The 14,534-nt window shown below is 51.2% G+C and overlaps 1 gene segment (V, D, J or C); it reads left to right on the top strand.

Annotated features, from left to right (window-relative positions):
- Positions 1 to 77: 77 nt before the first annotated feature.
- Positions 78 to 576, top strand: LOC137144274 (Ig heavy chain V region 3-like). The segment is given in 2 exon segments: positions 78 to 129; positions 230 to 576. Coding segments are annotated over 2 exon segments (399 nt in total).
- The last annotated feature ends 13,958 nt before the right edge of the window (positions 577 to 14,534 follow it).

Here is a 14,534-nt window from a genome sequence, read left to right as displayed (position 1 = left end):
CACAGAGTCCCGGATCCGGCTCAGGGACGCCTGTTCGCGTCAGACCCAACCGTTCATTGCTTCCCCCCAACCGCTCCATGGCTACCTGGCCTCTGGTGCAGCTGGTCCTGGCCCTCGCCACCCTCTCCTGTGAGTTGGGCTCGGCTTCGCTCCTTTCTCCGCTTGCCCATCATTTAGTCTGATAATCTGAATTACACGGGCCATCTCTCGCTTTGCATTTCCCCCTCAGGTGCCCGCTCGCAGGTGGTGCTGACCCAGTCGGGGACGGCGGTGAAAAAGCCCGGAGAGCCCCATACGGTGAAATGTGCAGGCAGCGGTTTTAACGTGATGAGCACTAGTATGTATTGGATCCGGCAGGCTCCGGGAAAGGGGCTGGAGTGGCTGATTTACTATTATTCAGAGTCCGACAAGAGCTACTCCCCGACAATCCAGGGGCGATTCACCGCCTCCAAGGACAGCTCCAATTTCTATTTGCAAATGACCAGCCTGAAGCCGGAGGACACGGCGGTTTATTACTGTGCGAGAGACACAGGGAGGGGAAGCCTGTTGTGCTTCATACAAAAACCAGACGTCTGAAGGCCCACGGATCGTGTTAATCAGGAGGGGGCAGCAGATACACAGAGGACGAAGGGAAAATCACACAAAGAGTTCTCGTGCGGATAGCTAGAAACTGGGGCCACAGTGAAAAAGTTTTTCTTTCTCCCCTATGCGTTGGCTCTGCTCCAGGCTGGTTCAGCGGTCAGAAAGCCCAGAGAGTCTTGTACCCTGTCGTGTAGCGTGAGCAGGTTCAAAAGATTGGGCAAGCTAGTGCGATGAGAAAACCACCCTGTGTCTCTGGCACACAGGGGTGCTTCACAGCTTCCCGTGGGCGCTAGGCACCCCACATCTCGATGAAATCAACAAGAATTTGGGGCAAAACTGGAAGCAATTAAGTTCTGTGGCCTGTGCTGTGCAGGAGGTCACACTGGCTGGTTACAGTAACTGCTACTGACCCTAGAATCTGTGAAACCCACAGTGGAGCAGGAGATTATTGGGAAGGAAATCTGCAGAGGATGGTTAATACACGTGCAATTATCAAAGGGCCTGAAATCAATTTGAAATTCGTAGGGCATGGAATCCCTAAGTACCTTAAACCTTTTAGAAAATGCCATCCCGCAGCTCTACGTCTTACACAGCCTCCAGACAGAGCAGCAGTTTTCATGCACCTATTAACCTGATACTCAAAAAGAGTTTATCATCTGCATCTTCCCTGTTCATTGACCAGATATTGTTCTGTGTGCCTCATCCCAAAATCTTTAAAATTAATGGGGGGAGGGGAGGGTTTAGCATATGCACAAATATTTAGTGGTTCAGACCACTGATTCCTATCTCTCGTCTTTGGTCATTCAAGTCAGCTGTTGATTTTTCCCTGCCCACAAAATAGAATCAGTATGACACCGCACTATGGAAGGTACTACAGAGTCATACCAAATGAGAGGAAAAAGCAGGAGAAACCAAAACACAAAGCCTCACAGATCTAGAAAATAACAGCGTTACTGCTAATGGCACTGTGGAGAGATGGTCTATAATTGTGCAATGTTGACTTAGAAAGGTATTAAATATTTCGTATAAGTATCGATGTCCTCTCTGTCGGCTCATCAATAAACTATTATCTATACAAGATGAGAGCATACGGCCAATTCAGATTACTGTGCCTTCCTTTCATCCATTCCTATATCTATCTTTCTATCTATCTAATCTGCCAAGAAAGAGATTTCCGCTACACGTGGATATTGACTTTCCCCTCTCTGCCCAGTGCTCCTCTATATGATCAATGGGAAACCAGTGAGAAGAAAATGATGCTGGTTCCGGAGTGGGTTTAAAGGTGATTAAACGAGTTAGGCATTTATTTTATTGATGATGGAATTTCCTGGGCGTGAGAACGTGTGTCCCTCAGGTTGCGTTGTAAATCCCAGTCTCAGGGAGTGGACAGAAAAGGGGAAGTGGCATTGATCACTCACAAAATCAAAATCACTGAATGCAGCAGGAAAGTTAGTGGGATGAAAACCACAGAAAAAAGATGCACTGGGTGGAGGGGGGTCATATTTTAAAAGGGTCCCGAAGGAGTTAGGTGCAAAAATTATATTGACCGTCAGAGGGAGTCGGGGACGTAATTCCATTAGAACACTTTGGACCTCCCGGCGCACAGCTATAATTCCAACCTAACCGTAAAAGAGCGGATAATTTCTAACACTTCTCCGAGCCCAGTTATCACGGGCTGTATAACTTCCAGCTGTTCTGCTCCCTGGCCAAACACTCTTCTCTCACACCTCATGAGCCGAAGACCACTACAGACGTTGGAAATGTTCACCTCGTCCTCAGAGGATTTGAGAGCAATTCCTAGAAATCAATGGCGAGCGATTCACATCGTCTCCTTGTTCCTTCAGTGACAGGAAAGTAAGTCAGGACCCCACCGCAGCGTCCTAGGCGCTGCACAAACACACAGTGAGGAATAACGTCTGTCAGAGACTCTGTGAAACGAGTTCAGATGAACAAGGGAAGGGTCTGTCTCTCGTATAAGGAGCGGGATATGCAAATAGGGCTGACAGTTTCCTGTTTAAATCTGACCCTCTCTATGCCCAGGCTGCACCCGGGGAGACAATCCGCAGCCCCCAGTGTCTGTGCAGTTACCAGCCACCTCTCCGCTCCAACACCAGGGAAAATGAGACTTTCCGTCTACTTCGTTTTTATGGTGGCCACTTTGCAAGGTATTTTCTAACCTAAATACCCTGGGCAGCCCGACGAATATTTTGTGTTCGCTCTTTGGATAATAATGTTTGTATCGCGTCTTTATTCCCAGGTGCCCGGTCCCAGATCAGCTTGGTGGAGTCCGGAGGGGATGTGAAAAAGCCCGGAGACTCTCTCCGCCTCTCCTGCAAAACCTCCGGCTTCACCTTCAGCAGCTCGTACATGGACTGGGTCCGACAGGCTCCCGGGAAGGGACTTGAATGGGTCGCGTATATAAACCCCGATGGGAGTACAACGTATTACCCTGATTCAGTGAAAGGGCGATTCACCATCTCCAGAGATAACTCCAAGAGCGAGCTGTATTTGCAAATGAGCGGCCTGAAGCCCGAGGACACCGCCCGCTATTACTGTGCGAGACACACAGTGAGGGGAAGCCGGTCTGAGCTCAGACAAAAACCTCCCGCTGCGGGCAGCAGGGAAAGTCCCAGCTGCTGAGACAGTGACACTCCGGGCACTGGGAACTCAAGAGAGGAAGCGACGTGTTCATGGCCAGCGGCTCAGTCTGAGCCAAATCTAGCTTCACACCGAGCACAGAGCCAAGGCCGGTCCCGACCTGACTGAGAAGGGCTGAACCTGAACCTTTCCCCCTATTTGTAATACGTTTTAAAATTAGTCTATGGGCAAATAAAATCTCCCATTAAACACCGCCTTTAAGTCGGGGGTCGGAGGGAGAACGCGATAAACAAAACCACAAACACTGTCAGATAAAAATATGAGCACAGTGAAGCTATCAGTCAGTGCTGGGTATTTCACCAATATTTGTTTAAAGGTATCACACGTGATATAACTCATCGACTCCCTCCCCCTGCACACTGCCTCCTCTCTACGGGCCTCATCAACTAACTCCCACACATCCATGGGCCCACACATCCTCCGGCCATGTCACATAATGGATCTCTCAACCATCCAACTTTCTCTCTGGTACAATTCTATTAATCCACCTGCATTTAAACAGCAATCCCCCGGACAGGGATTTGCATACATATTTCACACAGGGAGTGTGAGAGTTGAAACGGCCTCTCGGCCCCTGCCCTGAGTAGACGGGGTAAATGTATCCATGGCACAAATGGGCATCTCCTCTGTGCTAGGTATGGATATTACCTGAAGATACTGCTGGAGGAATTCATAGATCAGACTAGAAAGGAAGGATTAAATTCAGGCTTAGTCCCTGAGAAATATGAGGACTTATTGATATATCCGAAGCTAATCTTGTGTTTGCATAACTATTATGTAAACCCTGACTCTGTCTGTCTGTCTGTCCCTCTGTCCCTCTTTACAACCATCACTCTCCAGGTGACCGACACTAGCCCCGTATCCCAGGTCGGTGTCTGCCACCTGCAGGGAGAGAAATGCATGCAGGGGCGGATCCAATGACCATCGCGATCGATTCTGAAAACTCTCTCCGGCTTCACTGCGTTGTAGATGCGGCCAAAGGAAGGACAATCGTCATCGGGTCAGAGCCTCGCTGCTGTGCAGTCCGGACGCTCCATGGATTCCAAGGCTGCTACCCCGCTTGGCTAACGCTGCTGTCCTGGCCCGTTTATTCCGACAGATGAAAACATTGAATCACACGGGATCGAGCTATGCCAGGAGACGAGGGGCCAGGCGCCCTCCCGCAGGAAATGGCAAGCCTGATTTCAGAAGGTTTTCTACCCAGACAGCTACAGATTTATTCAGTGCCCCACAGCAATCTGTCAGCAATAAGTAAAAAGGAATAAAAGAGAATCCTTTCCATTTCTCGATAAGCAATTCTCAGGTATTGATTACTGGTAGGAAATTAACAACCTAGCCTTGCATTCTGCAAACTAAACCCCAGCAGCAGTCCCTGTAGATAACTTGGGAATTGGGTATTTAAGCAGGAGACTCCTTTGTAAATGTATCCCTTGGTCAAATGTCACTGAACGCTAGGAATCAGGCTGGAAATGTGAGTCTTTTATAAGGAGGGGATATGCAAATAGCGGGGACTGTTTCTTGCTTAAATCTCTCTCTCTTTCTGCCCAGGACGCACCCAAAGAGACAACCTGCAGACACCTCTCCCTGAGAACTGTCCCCTGAAGCACCAGGGAAAACGAGAATTTGCCTCCATTTCCTTTTCTCTCTGGTAGCTCTGGAAGATTCTGTCTCCCCACATAGCCACTCGGGAACCAGCGGACCATGACTGTCCTTCTGCAGCGATAGTAACACAGTGTGTAAAGTTCTCTTCCTCCTTTTACTCTCCTGCAGAGACGGGGAAGGGATTTCCTGGTGGTGGCGCTCACCCTCCACAGCCATGAGAACCGACCTGAAATATCTCGCCTCAGCCACACCGCACACAGCTGTGATAGCAGAGAGAGGCTCCGCTGATCCCATCTCCCTGGGGAGACCAGGGAGCAGATGCCCAGAGTGTATTTCAGAGGAACAGGAAGAAGAAGCAGGTGCATCCGGCCGTGCTCTGTGGATGCCCCCAGTGACTCACCAGCGCTTTCTGCTCAGACACTCTCCACTCGCCACCTCCCTCCTTTCCCACTGAAGTCAATGGAGGGGCTGGGTCCTAAGCGAAGAGCAACGGGAATGAATGGCAGGGCCTGGCCAATAACCTACCAGGGACCTTCCCCGCCAGCCACTGGCAATTCTCTAGGGATGAAATTCACCCCTTTGTACAGGGACCATCACAAGGGCCTGTCCAGCGACTGAGCACCAGCTGTGACATTATCCTGCCCGTGCAGCACGGTCCCTTCTCATCGCACTAAGCCATCGTGCTCCACAATCCTTTCCAGCCACACAGCCCAAAGCAGAGACTTTCCCGACGCAGCTTTGCACACTTGGTTTGCAGACTAGTTCTGCAGATTCTCACGGACAAGGGATGGTTCAGTGATGTCAGGGGCTGCTAGGTTATAACATTGACACCGACATCAACAGTGGGGTGGGGCGGAGAGGTAGGATAGATAGATACGTAGGTGCAATTGGTATTATTATAAGTTCCAAGTGTTATTACACATATATAAATACTCAAAGGGAAGCTCCTGTGTTAAGACTGAACCCTCAGATCTCCCCGACACTGGGTTTAAACTCGACACAGTGTCACACTCCTGCGAGATCTCCCCTTATATTGTCCCCACCCCTAGTCCCATGCAAATGAGCCGCCCGGGGCCCTGTTCATAGCCCAGTGGCAGGCCGCTCACACCACTCAGAGCCAGCTCAGCTTCCCAGCCCGCCCAGGGAACCAGCCCGTCAGACGCAGACATGGCCCCCAGCCTGGTCCTCGCCTTCCTCCTGCTGCTCCCATCGGGTAAGGGCTGGATCTGAGCTCCAGCTATGCCCCCGGTACCGCATGTTCCCTAATAAGTGCGCCTCTGGAAATCACTAACACGTTTTCCTTTTTCTTTCTCCCCTCTGCAGGTGTCTATTCCCAGGTTAGCCTGGTGGAGTCCGGAGGGGGTATCAAGAAACCCGGAGAGACCCTCAAACTGACCTGCACCGTGTCCGGATTCGCTCTCACTAGCAATGATATGAACTGGGTTCGCCAGCCAGCGGGGAAAGGGCTGGAATGGGTCGGAGCTATCTGGGGTGGTGGAGGCACTGCTTATAACGAGGCTCTGAAAAGTCGCCTCACCATCACCAGAGACACGTCCAAGAGCCAAGTGTACCTGCAACTGACCGGCCTGCAACCCGCAGACACCTCCGTGTATTACTGTGCCAGAGACACAGTGAGGGAAAACCTACCAGAGCCAGCACTAAAACTAACCAAGCAGCCTGCCTGTGTGAGTCTCAGAGAGCAGCAGCTGCCAACACAGAGTTCTTTCTGCTTCGGTAGCTATGCTTCATCCAGGATCCATGGCAAGTTGAACCCACGTGTGATGTGAACTCAACCACATAGAACCCCAAAGTCGCACAGAGAATCAGAACTGCCAGGCCTGGGAATCGAGTCCAGCATTTCTGACACCCGGCCTCCAACTCGCTCAGTTATTCTGCCATTCTGCCAAGCAGGGAAGGGAAAGGCCACAGGAATTTTCATTCCCAAACTCTTGCTGTTGCAGCTGGACTCACCGGACTGTTGCTCTCTCCCGTGGCTGGGAAGATGAACCCGGAGTCCTTAAATCCGCTGTCTGCTGTGGAATCCTGAGCCCTGCTATCATAGCACAGAGGTGGGAATTCCGTTCCCTGCTACATGGCAAAGTCTGAGAGCTTATCTGAACAGGATATTTATTCAGATCCAACATTCAACAAGGGATTGTCAATCAACGGTGCAAAGGCCCGAGTGTGCTAAAACCTCTGGGATTGTCACATGAGAGCTCAATAACTCAGACACTCAGAATTTTGCATTTTCGGATCTCATCTATGCCAGCCCCCATGTTTCAGTCCCTTTCCACACAGAATTATCCCCAGTCACGCTGCAATAATCACTGTTCTCTCACAGCACCATTAGGAACATGGGGTCCGAACAACTGCCACCCTCAAAAATCTCCCAGAACTCATTTATCTCAGTCACTTGTCTCAACAGCGTCCTTGACCAGCTGCTTTATAGAGAGCAGCAAAAAACCTGAGTATTGTCAATTAGCTGCCCACTACAGAAAGGATGTGGACAAATTAGAGAGAGTCCAGAGGAGGGCAACAAAAATGATTAGGGGGCTAGAGCACAAGACTTACGAGGAGAGGCTGAGGGAACTAGGCTTCTTTAGTCTGTAGAAGAGAAGAACAAGGGGGGATTTGATAGCCACCTTTAACTACCTGAAAGGGGGTTCCAGGGAGGATGGAGCTAGGCTGTTCTCAGTGGTGGCAGATGGCAGAACAAGGAGCAATGGTCTCAAGTTGCAGTTGGGGAGGTCTAGGTTGGATATTAGGAAAAACCTTTTCCCTAGGAGGGTGGTGAAACACCGGAATGGGTTATCTAGGGAGGAGATGAAATCTCCGTCCATAGAGGTTTTTAAGGCCTGGCTTGACAAAGCCCTGGCTGGGATGATTTAGTCAGGGTTGGTCCTGCTTTGAGCAGTGGGTTGGATGAGTTACCTCCTGAGGTCCCTTCCAACCCTAATATTCTATGATTCTATGAATTAAGCTAGCCACAGGGGAGGTTTCTCATAATCATTGAACAGACGGTTTCGTCACCTAGGCAAAAATTCATCTCCTTCCGAAAGCTCTTGGGATGAGAATTTCTAAACCGGTTAATGGATTGGGATGTACATTTCCCATTAACATCATTATGAAAAGGCCAATGAAAGCCCTTTATCTGCTTTTAATATTTTCCCTTTTCAGAAACTTGTTCTCTGATTAGTATTTGTGGTGTTCAAGAAGGGGAAGGAGAAGATAATGAATTCCCTTCTTTTCTAAAGATATCCTGTATAACTTGAAAAGACTCCTACAGATTCGGACAGAGGCAATTCTGACTGTGTAGGCCTACAGGAAAATAAATAACTTAGGGCTTGTCTTCCCTTCTCTCGGAGATTCGGCCTCAGTCATCCGGAGTTACACAAACTACGCAAAAAACTTGCGTAACTCCTGTCGATTTCTGTGCTGCTGTTCTGCTCGCCGTCTTCATTGCACTGTGCTGACGGGAACCGCGTTCCAGTCGACGCAGCGCTACACCGCTTGCGAAGGTGATCTTAATACATCGATTACTGGATCTATTGAGCGGGTCTTCACTGATCGCTCAATTGATCCAGATAAGTTGATCTGACGGCAGCGAATTCGCCACCGTCAGTGGAGACACGGCCTCAGCCTTCCAATGTCAAAGATGCCTAAGGGAATTAGGTGCTCCTTTCAAAAGATTTTCCACCATACCAAGGATGACATTCAGAAGAGGACTGTTTTTACGTGGCAGACTGCCATATGAAATAAGGAGAGAGAGAGAGAGAATCAGTAGGAAAGTAGGTGGGTGGAGATGGGGGGGAGGGGGAGAAAGAGAGAGAGATTAGATAGTGAGTTGACATTTAGTGGTTTTATACTTTCAGATGAAAGGAGCAACTTAATACCATCAAGGAAATGTCTCAACTAAGCTTGAACAGTCAGATCAACCCGTCACTGGGTTTACAACCCGATACAGTGTCACACGCCTGCTAGGTCCCCACCCTTATATTTTCCCCACCCCTTGTCCCATGCAAACGAGCCCCTGGGGCCCACCTCATAGCCCACACGCAGGCCGCTCACATTGCTCAGAGCCAGCGCTGGGCTTCAGCTACGCATCCCACCTGCCTGGGGAACCAGCCCGCCAGACGCAGACATGGCCCCCAGCCTGGTCCTCGCCTTCCTGCTGCTGCTCCCAGCGGGTAAGGGCGGGATCTGTGCTCCCGCTGTGCCCCTGTTACCACATGTGCCCTAATAACTGCTCCTATGGGAATCACTGAAACATTTTCCTTTTATTTCTCCCCTCCGCAGGTGTCTATTCCTAGGTTAGCCTGGTGGAGTCCGGAGGAGGAATCAAGAAACCTGGAGAGACCCTCAAACTGACCTGCACCGTGTCCGGTTTCTCTCTCACTAGCTACGGAGTGCAGTGGGCCCACCAGGCAGTCGGGAAAGGGCTGGAATGGGTCGTAGGTATCTGGCCTGATGGAGGCACTGCTTATAGCGCGGCTCTCAAAAGTCGCCTCACCATCACCAGAGACACCTCCAAGAGCCAAGTGTACCTGCAACTGACCGGCCTGCAACCCGCAGACACCTTCGTGTATCACTGTGTCAGATACACACACAGTAAGGGAAAACCTACCAGAGCCAGCACTAAAACTAACCTTGTGAAGAACCAGCCTTCTTGGTGGGTGGCAGAGAGCAGCAGCTGCCAACACAGTGTCCTTTCTGCTTGGTTAGCTATTCGCCTCATCCACATTGCTGGATAAACATCTGTCTTCAGTGGTTTAGACACAACAAATCCTGCATCTTGGCCCGGGCTTAGACTGGATGACCCATGTGGTCCCTACTGAACCTATGGCTCTATTTTTCTATGGCAAGGCACAGGCACTTGTGAATTAATCCTGATACCACCCAAAGTCAAAGAATGTATCAGAAATCCCAGGCCTGGTAAGATAACCCAGGAGTCCTGTTTCCCAGGCCCCTGCTCTAGCAATTTCTTTATCATTTCTTGAAGAAGTGAAGGGAAGGACCACAAAAATCTTCGTACTCGGTCTCATGCTGTAACATCTGGATTGCTCTCCCCACCCAGAACTGTGCAGAGCACCCAAGAGTCTTAATGTTCTATGATCCAGAGCCACGCTCTCTTATCGAAGGTGGGAAGAGAACACAGGAGATCTAGGCCTACATGACAAAGCTGGAGCCCTTAGCTGAACAGCACAGTTATATCTCTGGAAATTCCTCTTCCAGCTTCCGACACAGACAGCTGGATTGTTTATGTCTACAAGGAGAGAAAGTAATTACTCCTGTTAGTTCAAAGATGACTGAGGAAGATGGGTACTACTTCGACATTCCTTTCCTCCTCAGCAAGAAGTATTCTTACCATGGGACCCTTCTACTTAAATATTTCTCAGATGGAATTAACGAATGATCACTCTCCCCCCCACCAAGGAATTCCACTGACATAATCCAACATACCAAAGACACTCCAAGCACCGATCTTCCCTCGTAAAGGATCAGCCAGAGAATTTATGAAAAAATATAGAGCTTCTGTATTGCTACTGTAGGTAAGGCCTTCAGATCCTATGGAATGGGAGGCAGAAGGAAACCTCAAAAACAAGTGGGTGAGAAGTTAGATAGATGGATGGTGTGTGTGTATCGGGATGGATAGATGGATACCTCCTTTCAGTTCTTTCACAGTTGCAAATGTCATTCAGGGTTAGAATTGCGTTCAGGAGTAAAGCTCGGAGTCAGTGTTCTGACTGAGGTGTTCAGTTAGTTGTCAGGCTGAGATCAGTATTAAGGTTAAACATACAGTTTATCCTTGGGGCCAGGGACAAAGAAGACGGGGATGTGACCCATAACGGTGAAGTAGGAATCTCCGACTGCGAGGCGACTTGTTTTTCAGAGATCAATTGCCGGCCCTTCCCTCAGCCTCACACACAGACACTGAGTTCGATCTGCGGAAAACATTGGAGTCCCTTATAAGGAGGAAGATATGCAAATAGCAGAGCGAGTTGCCTCTTTAAATCTGGGTCTTCCTCTGCCCAGGCTGCACCCGCAGACACACCCCGCACCCCTGTGTCTGTGCAGGGACCAGCCAGCCCCGCTGCGGACTTTCCCCACTGACACCAGGAAATTCCTCCCTATGATTTTCGCTCTTGCGGCTCTGGAAGGTATTTTCTTCCTCTGAATAAGTGGCGGGGTTAGGAGAATATTGTGTCATCGCTGCTTTTATAGCGATATTCATAACCTGTCTTTGTCTGCAGGTGCCCGCTGCCAGATGCTGGTGGAGTCCGGAGGGGATGTGAAAAAGCCCAGAGACTCTCTGCGCCTCTCCTGCAAAGCCTCCGGCTTCACCTTCAGCAGCTACAGGATGCACTGGATCCTCCAGGCTCCAGGAAAAGGGCTGGACTGGGTGGCTACGATTAATGACGATGGGTCGAGCCAGTGGTATTCCCCGGCTGTCCAAGGGCGATTCATCATCTCCAGGGACAACTCCAAGAGTGAGCTCTATCTTCAAATGAGCGGCCTGAAGCCCGAGGACACCGCCCGCTATTACTGTGCCAGAGAGACAGTGAGCGGAAAGCAGCTGCTGCTGCTACAAAAACCAGAGCAGCGGAACTTCTCGCGTCGGGCGCCTGGTGGCAGCAGGACACACGCCAAACTCTCCTGTGCTGGGCACAAGGGGGGGAAGAGCCGGCAGGATGGAAAACTCTGACATCGGAGATTCACTCTTCAGTGCCCTGCATGCCTCCTGCCATACCAGTGTTTGCGCGGTCCTGCCCGCCTCCGCAAAGGGCTCTTCTCATTGACTGAACGGGGGGTCTCCATACAGTGAAGCAGCAACTAATCATCATAGAATCAGAGCAGATGAGGGTTGGAAGGGACCTCAGGAGGTGTCTAGTGCAACCGCCTGCTGAAAGCAGGACCAACTCTTATTAAATCCTCCCAGCCAGGGCTTTGTCAAGCCAGGCCTTAAAAACCTCTAAGGATGGAGATTCCACCACCTCCCTAGGTAACCCATTCCAGTGCTTCACCACCCGCCTAGGGAAAAGATTTTCCTCATATCCAACCTAGGCCTTGCCCGCAGTAGTTGGAGACCATTTCTCCTTCTTCCGTCATCCAACACCACTGAGAACAGCCTAGCTCCATACTCACTGGAGCCCCCATTCAGGTAGTTGAAAGCAACTATCCAATCCCCCCTCACTCCCCTCTTCTGAAGTCTAAACAAGTCCAGTTCCCTCAATCTCTCCTCATGAATCATGTGCTCCAGCCCCTTCGGCTCCTTCTCCATATGGCTAAGCCTGTCAGGAAATGTGTCCTAATGGTCCCTGCATGTTTAAGTGAAGCTGGTCATGACTGGGAACAAGAAGGGACAGGGGACTCAGTTCTAACCCACGCCCAGCCCCAGCGGGTGTCCCAGCCCTACTGAACCCTGTGGTCTCCCCTCTCCCCACTCACAGCCCCACTGCTAACGGGCTGGAGCTGCAGAGCTGAGATTCATTCCATCGTATGAATATTTATGTTTCCTTCTGGGTCAGCCATATTTATTTGTGCCTTTTATCGAGAAGAAACCAAACATTTGCCCCTCTCAAGGTCATTGCATCAATCTAGCTAGCTGTCATTCAGCAGAAACTATCCATCCATCTCTCCAATCACCGTGTGCACCCTGGACTTATCCATCTCCTCACCTCCATGTGTTCAATGAGCGAGTATCTGCAGTGCGGGAACACGACGTGTAACATGATGTGATATTTCTGTGATAGAACTCGACTTCACTGTCACCCCAGAAAGACCCTAAACCAGGGCCCGCTTCCCCCCATTATACCCCCACTGCCCCACTCAGCCACTGTCACCCCATAGAGATCCCCGCTCCAGCCTGGCCTGATCCTCTCCTCTCTAAACCTAGCGCACAGCTTCCCCCACAGCCACTGTCACCTCATAGAGACAGCAAACCAGCGCCTGCTCCTCTCCCATTTACACCCAGCACAGCACTGCCTTCCACAGCTTCCGTCACCCCATCGACACTGCAACATCAGGGCCCTGATCCCCTCCCCTCTATACCTGCACCGCCCTAGCCCACTTCGGAAACACACTCCTCCTCCTCCTCCTCCTCCCCCACCACACACACACACACCCTAACAGCACGATTTGCTCCCCTCCCCTCCGCACCCCGGCACAAGCTCCCCCTTCATGCCCAGGGCACTGCCCTTCTTGAAATCTCTCCCTCTCAGAGGGGCGGATCCCATATTTTTACCGTCACAACCCCACCTGCCAGCCACAGTGCGGGGAGGCAGGTCTGAGCTCAGACAAAAACCTTCCCCTGCGGAGACAGGGGGATACATTTCCTGGGGGTGGCGCTCCTGCTCCACAGCCGTGAGAACCGACACAACATGTCTCCCCTCAGCCACCCCGCACACAGCTGTGAGAGAAGAGAAAGTCTCTGCTGATTCCATCACGCCCTGGGGAGCGCAGGGAGAAGATGCCCCGAGCATATTTCGAGCCACGAGCAGGAATAAAGGAGAGGTGCATCCGCCCTCGCTCCGTGGATGTCCCCACTGATCAGTCCTAGCACTAATTGCGGGTACATCACACTGACAACTACACTGAAGGGCAGAGAGACAGAGACAGAGATACAGATCTAGATCGGTGCAGATAGAGCGAGATCGTTTTCACTCAGTGGTTTTATGTTTTCCAATCAAACAGTGCCCAAGAAATGCAGCACGTTTGTTTATGGAGCTCGGATTCTCCGTTGAGACTCATTAACCCACCTGCTGCTAGACTGAACCAAACCTCCCAGGTCCCCCTTATATTGTCCCACCCCTTGTCCCATGCAAATGAGCCCCCCGGGGCCCTGTTCATAGCCCAGTGGCAGGCCGCTCACACCGCTCAGAGCCAGCTCAGCTTCCCAGCCCGCCCAGGGAACCAGCCCGCCAGCCGCAGACATGGCCCCCAGCCTGGTCCTCGCCTTCCTCCTGCTGCTCCCAGCGGGTAAGGGCTGGATCTGCGCTACAGCTGTGCCCAACGGTACCGCATGTGCCCTAATAGCTGCGCCTCTGGGAATCACTGCAATATTTCCCTTTTATTTCCCCCCTCTGCAGGTGTCTATTCCCAGGTTAGCCTGGTGGAGTCCGGAGGGGGAGTGAAGAAACCCGGAGAGACCCTCAAACTGACCTGCACCGTCTCCGGATTCTCTCTCACTAGCTACGAGGTGCAGTGGGCCCGCCAGCCAGCGGGGAAAGGGCTGGAATGGGTCGGAGTTATCTGGAGTGGTGGAGGCACCGCTTATAACGAGGCTCTGAAAAGTCTCCTCACCATCACCAGAGACGCCTCCAAGAGCCAAGTGTACCTGCAACTGACCGGCCTGCAACCCGCAGACACCTCCGTGTATTACTGTGCCAGAGACACACAGTGAGGGAAAACCTACCAGAGCCAGCACTAAAACTAACCGTGCGGAGAACCAGCCTGTCTGTAAGAGCGGCCGAGAGCAGCAGCTGCCCACACAATCTGATTTCTGCTTGGTTGGTTGTTTGCTTTCTGCAGATCGCACAGAAAGTTACCCCGCCTCACCCAAACTCTCGCAGTGAATCTGAAATACCACAGCTGGGAAGGGAACCCAGAAGTCCTGCCTCCCAGGGCCCCGCTCCACCAGTTTGTCTGTCATTCTGCTGAGAAGTGAAAGAAGAAAACCCACAGGGATATTCACA

The sequence above is a fragment of the Emydura macquarii genome, unplaced genomic scaffold (assembly GCF_026122565.2).
Source record: "Emydura macquarii macquarii isolate MOO-44397 ecotype Brisbane River unplaced genomic scaffold, CSIRO-AGI_Emac_v2 contig_3441, whole genome shotgun sequence".
Lineage (NCBI taxonomy): Eukaryota > Metazoa > Chordata > Testudines > Chelidae > Emydura > Emydura macquarii.
This window is presented reverse-complemented; position numbering and strand designations above follow the sequence as displayed.